Source organism: Trypanosoma grayi (genome assembly GCF_000691245.1).
Source record: "Trypanosoma grayi strain ANR4 Tgr_801_V1, whole genome shotgun sequence".
NCBI classification, from domain to species: domain Eukaryota; phylum Euglenozoa; class Kinetoplastea; order Trypanosomatida; family Trypanosomatidae; genus Trypanosoma; species Trypanosoma grayi.
In genome coordinates this window covers 1-7,787 of record NW_008826420.1, presented here as the reverse complement: position 1 = coordinate 7,787, position 7,787 = coordinate 1, and the positions used below count along the sequence as shown (strand labels likewise).

The 7,787-nt window shown below is 58.1% G+C and overlaps 4 protein-coding genes across 4 annotated transcripts; all 4 read right to left on the bottom strand.

Annotated features, from left to right (window-relative positions):
* Positions 1 to 204: 204 nt before the first annotated feature.
* DQ04_08011030 (hypothetical protein) lies at positions 205 to 966 on the bottom strand (the record flags this gene model as incomplete). The annotated part of the gene is made up of 1 exon (XM_009315398.1): positions 205 to 966. The coding sequence occupies one exon, from the start codon at positions 964 to 966 to the stop codon at positions 205 to 207; it is 762 nt and encodes a 253-aa protein (XP_009313673.1).
* Positions 967 to 1,537: 571 nt separating this feature from the next.
* On the bottom strand, positions 1,538 to 3,526 carry DQ04_08011020 (Pescadillo; the record flags this gene model as incomplete). Its single annotated transcript, XM_009315397.1, has 1 exon — positions 1,538 to 3,526. The coding sequence occupies one exon, from the start codon at positions 3,524 to 3,526 to the stop codon at positions 1,538 to 1,540; it is 1,989 nt and encodes a 662-aa protein (XP_009313672.1).
* Positions 3,527 to 3,781: 255 nt separating this feature from the next.
* On the bottom strand, positions 3,782 to 4,630 carry DQ04_08011010 (putative peptide deformylase; the record flags this gene model as incomplete). The annotated part of the gene is made up of 1 exon (XM_009315396.1): positions 3,782 to 4,630. The coding sequence occupies one exon, from the start codon at positions 4,628 to 4,630 to the stop codon at positions 3,782 to 3,784; it is 849 nt and encodes a 282-aa protein (XP_009313671.1).
* A 1,131-nt stretch (positions 4,631 to 5,761) lies between these two features.
* On the bottom strand, positions 5,762 to 7,033 carry DQ04_08011000 (hypothetical protein; the record flags this gene model as incomplete). The annotated part of the gene is made up of 1 exon (XM_009315395.1): positions 5,762 to 7,033. One exon carries the CDS (start codon positions 7,031 to 7,033, stop codon positions 5,762 to 5,764), a length of 1,272 nt encoding a protein of 423 aa, XP_009313670.1.
* Positions 7,034 to 7,787: the final 754 nt, after the last annotated feature.

Below are 7,787 nucleotides of genomic sequence, written 5' to 3'. Positions count from 1 at the left end.
TGGAAATGAAGAAAAAAAAACAAATTTCTGGTGCTCTCCATCACAATTTATACACCGACCGAGACAGAAGCACACGCACGCACACATGTATGCGACACCGCGTGATCGTAGTGCAGCGAGGTCCGCACTGCTAACTTGTTCCATACTCTAAATTCGAGCCACCAGTCTGTACATCCTCCATCTCGTGGCTTTCAATAGGCAAGACTACAACGCATATTTCCGCTCGGTGAAGTGTGTGTGGCGGCCAAAGCGCGAGCGTTCCTCGACCGGATCCACCGGCGTCTTGCCGTGGACTGTCATTGTGCACCCCGTCACCGGGTTCCCCGTGTAGAGAGTAATGGGCTCGTCTGAGAGGTAGTCGGTGCGCAGCTCGTTGATGACTGGCAGCTCCTCCTCGTGGCAGTGCGACTTATGGTAAGTCGACAGGTACGTACCGCCACCCTCCAGCGCCACATGGAGGCGACGTTCATGCTGTTCTGCGTCTTTCGCCTCCTTCTCGGCGCGCGCCGCTTCGAGTGCGACTTCGAGCATAACACGGCTGCGCGCGCCCAACTCAGGGCGGCGCAAGCGCTTCACATCGCCGTTCTCCTCGCAGAAGTCGTGGCGATGCGTCGTCTGCAAGAAGCGCGTGTGTGGGTTTCGAGCGTCGGCAGTGATGTACGGCGTCGACTCATACCCGCCGGTGTAACGGCCGTTGCGCCCCTCGCGGATGACGTCGAAACTCGCGCGCAGCACCGCCGTCGAAGCGAATTCGTCGGCCTGCACGGATCCCGGCGGCAGCGGCAGCGGCTGCTGCACGAGGAGGTCGTCCTCGAGTGCCTTCTCCTCCTGCCAGTTGCCGCACAGCACCTTGCGTGAGCCGCACGCGCCATCGTCGTGGCGCGCCTTGTTGTAGCGCTTCTCCTCAATCCACGTCCCGCCAGGGCTGCAAGTGTCGATCGGCACGAAGGGCCGCCGACTGCGCATCGCCAACTCCATTTCACCTCTCTCTCTCTCTCTCTCTCTCTATCTCCCTCACTTTCGTGTGTACTGTGAGTCCTCGCGAACCCCTCCCTTTTTCCCTCTTCCCCTAGCAGCAGCGGCACTGAGGCGAAGCAGAAGAGCACGTAGCGACACAAGAGTGATGTGCAGGCGGGGGGTGTGCCGCTAAGCCCCACGCCAAGCGAAACCCACGCACACGCAGACAAGGAAGAAAAAAAAAACACATTTTTTTTCTTTTTCCACTCTCAGCGTCTCATAAGCTCCTTATTTGGGGGCCAAAAAAGAGGAAGGAGAGATTAATCTTCTTTTTTTTTGTTTTCATTTTCTTTCTCGTTTGTGGTTGGTTAGTAATACTTTGCACTCATCGTTCGGCTACCCGCTTGTGCTTTCACTTGCTTTCCCTTTTCTTCTACCTTTCCATTCTGACAAGACATGGGAAGAGGCGAACGGGCCTTCTCAGACTATCCGCCCGCGTGTTCCGTCCGATTGCGTTGTCCCACCTTCTTTTCATTTAAACGTTGTTGTGTAGATGAGCGTGCCCGCGTACAGTGGCTGCTCAGCGCACCCACTTCGGCAGCTTCTTGTACGGGTTTGCAGGCCGCTTTTCCCTGAGCTTCTTGCCGCTGGCCTCCGCCTTGGCGCGGCGCGCCTCCAGCTTGCTGTTGACAAGGCCACTGCCGTCCGCCTTCGTGGCGATGCGGCCGTCGGCAATCTGCTGCGCCTTCGCCTCAAGCATCTTCTCGCGCCGCTGGCTGCCCTGCACGACGCCGTTGACCATCTTGTAGTAGCGCGCGGCCTTCTTGCGGGCTACTTGGAGCTGCATCTTGCGCGTAGCTGTCTCCTGTCGCTTCGCCTCAGTCATTTTACGCTTCAGCCGGTGCTCGTCCGACTCCTGCTGCCGGCGTGCGTCGCGCGACTTCTGCTGCGCCAGACGCCGGCGCGCGACCACCTCATCGGTAGGCGCGTTCATTAAGTTCATCTTGCGCTGCTTCATCACCTTGAGCGCCGACAGCTTGCTGCGCTGCACGTTCTCCGTCACCTCCTCCTCTTCCCACTGCGGGCGGCGACGGGCCTCCGTGAGCTCGTCGCCGGAGAGCGACACGTCGTCGTCGGCGTCCATCTCCGGCACCGCGGCGTGCTCCTCGTCACTCTCGTCGCGCAGCATCAACTCAGCCGCCTTTCCTTCCGGATCAACTGGCGTGTACTGTGGATTCACCAGGGTGCGTATCTCATGCACCCGTTGCGGCACGTACGAGACTATCTTGGGATGGTGCTTCTTCGCCTCTTCCACCGCGGCGATATCCTCCGCGCTGTTCGTGATGGCCACCGTGAAGGGCGACACGTGCGGTGGCAGTTCCTCACCGATGCGGTAGCCGTTGGGAGGCAGCAGCGTGCGGGCGTTGAGGCAGTCGAACAGGTACTGCGGCTGCACGTACTCAATGCGCTCAACGCGCTCGAAACCTGGTGGCAGCGCAGGACGGTCAACTACGAAGTGCGTAATGTTGTCTGCGGCGTAGGCTGTTGCGACGCGTCCGCCACACGCCTCAATAACGAGGGCCGCATGTTTCTGTGGCACCTCACGCGAGATGTAGAACGTCAGCCCATCGAAGACGCGGCGCACCTTCCGAAGCTCCTCTTCCATAAGTTCTGTCCTGTTGCGTGCCTCCTTCGTTGCGCTGCTGAGGTCCCGTGCCGCATCCACGTCGGTGGTGTGGAAATCTTCCGCATTCACATTAATCCCGTCCTCTTCAGCATTCTGCTGCTCTGCCAAGTCTCGCTCGAGGTCATGCTCGAGCTTGAAGAGTACGAAACGCATGAGCTCAATGTAAAACTCCAGGAAACTGAGTGTGATGTACTGCTGAATCCCCGGCGGGAACTTGTGCGCATACTCGTGTGGGCACAGCCAGCGCACCCGTTCACCGCGCACAATCGCCTCAAAATAGTAGCCCTTGATCGAGATGAAGCCCTTCGACAGCGCGCGGGCGCGCACGACGTAACGGTTCCAGCGCTCGCTGGTCTCCCGCGCGCGCTGGTGGAGGCCGGAGGTGAGTGCGTGGTGCGTCTCAATGGTGCTTTCGCTCATCACCTCCGGGCTGAGGAAGGCGTAGAGGGCAATCATCGACATGGCGTCGTCGATGTCTCGCACCGCGTCGGCGAAGAAGGGGTAGCGCTCCTTGATGGTCGCGACGAGGCTGTAGCGCGGCTTCACTTTGGCGCTCTGCAGCGTCTTGAGGTCTTCGTCAAGCCCCATCGCCTCGGCGCGGCGCACTTTCTTCTCCCACGCGCGGTGGGCCATCATGCGCTCGGCGATGTGGTCGCGTACGAGCCACTTGATCTCCCGCGCAAGGTAGTACTGCTTGTCGTTGCCGCTCTGCTTCTGCTTGCTTCGGGCGAGGGCGCGGGGATAGATGCCCTTGAGGATGCACAGGCGGCGAAACTGGATCGAGTCGACCTGCAGCAGCCGCGTCGCCTGCATGCGCGTCACATACTTCTTCTTGAAGCGCTCCTTCTTGACGCGCTTTGCCCACGCCTGCTTGCGGTGCATTTCCCTCTCGCTTTTCCTGCTGCTCTCGTGGCTCGGGGGAACCAAGCAAAATAAAGAAAAAATTGGAACAAAGGTCAAAGATGAGAATAAAGAGCAGCTGGGAAAGAAACGAGGTAGACATTTTTTGTTTTTTAAAAAAACTGTCAGACGCGACGAATGTGAAATGCGCATTGAGACACTCGTGCGCTGGTTGAACGTGTATGTTTGCTTTCTCCTCTGTGATGTCCTCTCCAGCATTCCTTCCTTTCAAGAAGGCTACGCTGTGGCGCCGTCAAGGGTCTTGCTCTCCTCCTCCTCCTCCTCCTCCTCCTCCTTCTCCTCCCCCCCTTCCTCACTTCCATTCTCCCCCTTCTGCTCCTCCTGCTGCTGTTGAGCCTCGCGCATGCATTGATTGGCGCTGCTCTCCGCGTCACGCGTCTTCTCCATTCGCCACTGCGCCCGCTGCAGCTCCTCAAGCGCGGCGTTCTCGATACGCATGCGGCGCTCGTGCTCGCAGCCGGGGTATACGCCGTCCTCAAACTTGCGGTCGAGTAGCTGTGCATCCTCGACGTCGTCTGTCACAAATGTGTAGGGTGGAATAAAGGTGGTGTAGAGGTACGTACTGCGAGCCTCCAGCGACGGGTAGTCGTCGGACCAGTCGCTCATCGTGCTGAACCCTTCCAGCGGCACGACGTGATTCGTGTCGGGGATGCGGCGGGTGAAGAGCACGCCACCGAGGTGGTCGAGCTCGTGTAGCGCCATGCGTGCGCGCATCTTGTCGAGCGTCACCTCGAACGGCCGTCCGTCCTCCCCGATCGCCCGCACTCGCACCGTTGTTGGGCGTTCAATGTAGTGCATGAGGAAGCAGCAGCTCGCGCAGGGTTCCCACGCGAAGCATGTCTTTCGTTCACCGCGGAGCCGCGCCATCCACCGTGTCTCTGCGTCCAGGAGGGAGATGCCGTCGCGCTTCGCCTCTGTCTCCAGCTCCAGCGCGTCCACGTTGACAGGGTTGATAAAAACGGTACCGTCGAACAGAGTGAACATGCGTACATTCCAGCCAATCTGCGGAGCGCAGAGGGATGGGTACTGGTAGTGGCGCCGCGCCGCCTGCACCCGCTCAATCATGTCCGCAAAGTCGCCACGGCCGATGTGTGCAGGGTCCAGTGGGTACTGCTTGCACCACAGCGAGCGGGCGGGGAGTTGTACGATCGGGTGCTCAACGTGCACGCCGTTTCCCGCCACATACGCTTCGTCACTGGCGCTGCCATGCCCATGTGCCGTCGTCGAGGAGCTCAGTCGCGTGGAGCAGCCCAGCGCCGCCAGCACGNGTCACTGGCGCTGCCATGCCCATGTGCCGTCGTCGAGGAGCTCAGTCGCGTGGAGCAGCCCAGCGCCGCCAGCACGGAGTGGCAGCAGGTGGTGCTGTTGCTGTTCCGCTGACGAACAAGACCCAGCCTTCGGCCACCCCTGTGGGCGGCAGGGTAGTGGAGGCACGCACGAGCCCACATCCCGCAGACTACTGCTCCCTAAAAGAGTAGCGCACGCAGCCTAAGAAAAACCTTAGGCGCTCAACAAAAGAAGAAACAAATGAATAAAAAAAGGGAAGTAAACAAGCATTACCGATGGGCCCAAGCATCACATTCGTCTGTCTCTTAGATCTGCTTTTTCTCCTTATTGTTGAAGGCGTTGGTTTTCTTTTTTTTTTCATTTTAAACACACACACACACACACACACACACCCATATATATATATATATATGTATGCATGTCACGAGCTGGAAGACAATACCAACACGCTGCAGTACACTTTGAGTCAGTACAATGTGGTACAAATCTCTCCTCCCTCTCCTCTCCTCTCGTTGTCCGCTTAAAAGCGGGAGAGAGAAGACGTGGACGTCTGAGATGTAAACAGAGGATACAAAAAAGTCGCGGCAATAATAAAACTACTAACCACGGCGGGGTAGGCCATGAAGACAAACCCCCACACACACCTGCGCACAGATGCAAGAAAAAAAAAACACAGGTAGGCAACGAGACATGATAAGCGCATAAGGGAGCCATTTCCCTTTACTTTATTCTCTCACATTCTCTTTTTTTTTTTCTCTTTCCATTTCGCTTCCTTGGGGGGTGACAGCACAAGTTGCTGCACCAGGAACAGAAAGGGGATGCTCCCTCTACATTTATACACACCTTGGCATGCATCGCAAATTTGCGACCACACCACACACACACACACACACACACACCAATGTGTGGCTACTGCCAAGTTAAAATGTTGCGCATCTGTGAAGACTGCAACTGTGTTTTCCTCGGAGACCGCTGCGGTGACTCGAGCACTTGTCCCCCGCCAAATATGACGTTAGAGGCTGTTATTGAGTAACCTGGCACGCGGGCACGACCCGTCGTCCGCTGCCGCGGTGACACCAGCGGTGTGATGTTGTATTGCTCCTGATCCAAGACCATCGACGTCGTACCTTCTGCCGTCACCCCAGCAGTGCTTGCGTACGGATCCGCCGCGGCGCTCATGCGCTGGCTCTCCCTACCGCTGCCGCATCGATAAGGTGATCGCCGACCATCCCACTTGTTCGGTGCAATGGGACGAGTGAAAACGGGAGCGGCACCGTTTGTCCTGCTGGTGAGGGAGCTGCTGCGACGGCTGAGGTGATGGCGTGTCGGTGTGCCTTTGTTACGAGGCACCTCCTCCTCCCCCCCACCAAAGGGCTCGGTGCTGCGCTGCGCCGCGTCACCGTTGCGTCTCACTTCAACGCGGAGATTCGTCCCTTGTTTCGGAAATCCGTTCTTTTGCGGCATCTCATCGCCATGCTCAGAGCCGTACGGGTCGTTGGAGTGCGCAGATGCGGAACGAGGCCGCTGCCCCATGTTCTCTCGGCGCCTCCGCACGCCAAAGATATCACTGTCTGACGCGGCCGAGTGACTTCGCATCGCGTCCGTCACTCGGGACGTTTGCTTCCGCGGGGGCAACGTCAGTTTGGGCTGCGCCGCCTCGAACGCCTCTACCGCCTTAATGGTGCGAACCCCGCGGCGGGAAAACATGTCTTCGCTGAGTGGATCCCGCGCGAGGAAGTCGGGTCCAAGTTTGTCCGCTGGGTGAGTCGGCACCTGCCGCATACCAGTCCGCGGCTGCGGTGGTGGTGAGACACTGTTGTCCGCATAGCCGCCGAAGAGGCGGAGCGTTGTGGCGCTGGCGCTGCAACTGCGGGGGGTGCGGCGCCTCACCGGCGAGCAGTTGCGCGCCTCGGAGCCAAGAACAAACCGTGCCAGAGAGCCAAGTCCGTCACTGTTTCTTTTTACGGGCGTTGCTGCTGCTGGTTGGGTTGGCGCAGGGGCCGTGTCGAAGATGTGACTCCGATTCATCTGCCTCATTGCATGAGAGATACGCTTCGTTACGGGGACCAACTCGGGGTCCACACGGTGCTGTGTCTCGTACAGGAATCGGAGGTCATCCTTCCGTGAGAGATCCAGTCGGTATACATCCGGGCGAATGTCCGAGAGACGCGTATTCTTCATTAGCAGCGCGAGCAGTTCCTCTCGGGAGAGCGGCTTCGCGTGAGCACTCGAGCAACGACTCCCAAGATTAAAGTAGCTGTGCCGTCCACTGGAGCCCCGACGGGGTGTGCCGTTCTGGCCCTCATGATTAGACGTCTTTGTGAAAGCAGTGGAATTATTGCTTCCCGAACGTCGAACTCCTGTTGCTCTTTCTCCTCCACCGCCGATAGTGCTACCTCTGTCGCTAGAATCCCGCCGATGCGAAGCAGCAGCGGAGGATGCAACTCGATCTCGCTGGCCCCTGTCAGTGTTGCTAAATCTCGCACTTCTCTGTGACACACGGTCGGCAGAGACAGCTCTCGCGCTGCGTGTCTGATAGCTGTCTCTTGACGACGTGCGCGAGNTCTCTGTGACACACGGTCGGCAGAGACAGCTCTCGCGCTGCGTGTCTGATAGCTGTCTCTTGACGACGTGCGCGAGCGTGGACGGGCGGAGCCCCGGGCACTGTCTGCCGACTGTTTTTGAGAGCCTCCCAGTATCATTGAATCCTCCTTTGTTTAATCCCTCAAAGCCAGTGGAATGACGCCGTACCTTGAAACCATATAAAAAGCATGGGAATGTGAGGAAGGAAGTGAGTGACGGAAAGGAATGAAAGAGAAAGAATTCTTTACTTTTTTTTTGTGTGTGTGCAACATTCTACAAGCGGGGCGTGAACAGACAAGCCAGTGCGCGATTTAGCCAGCCAACGAATAACACACTCCCAAATATATATATA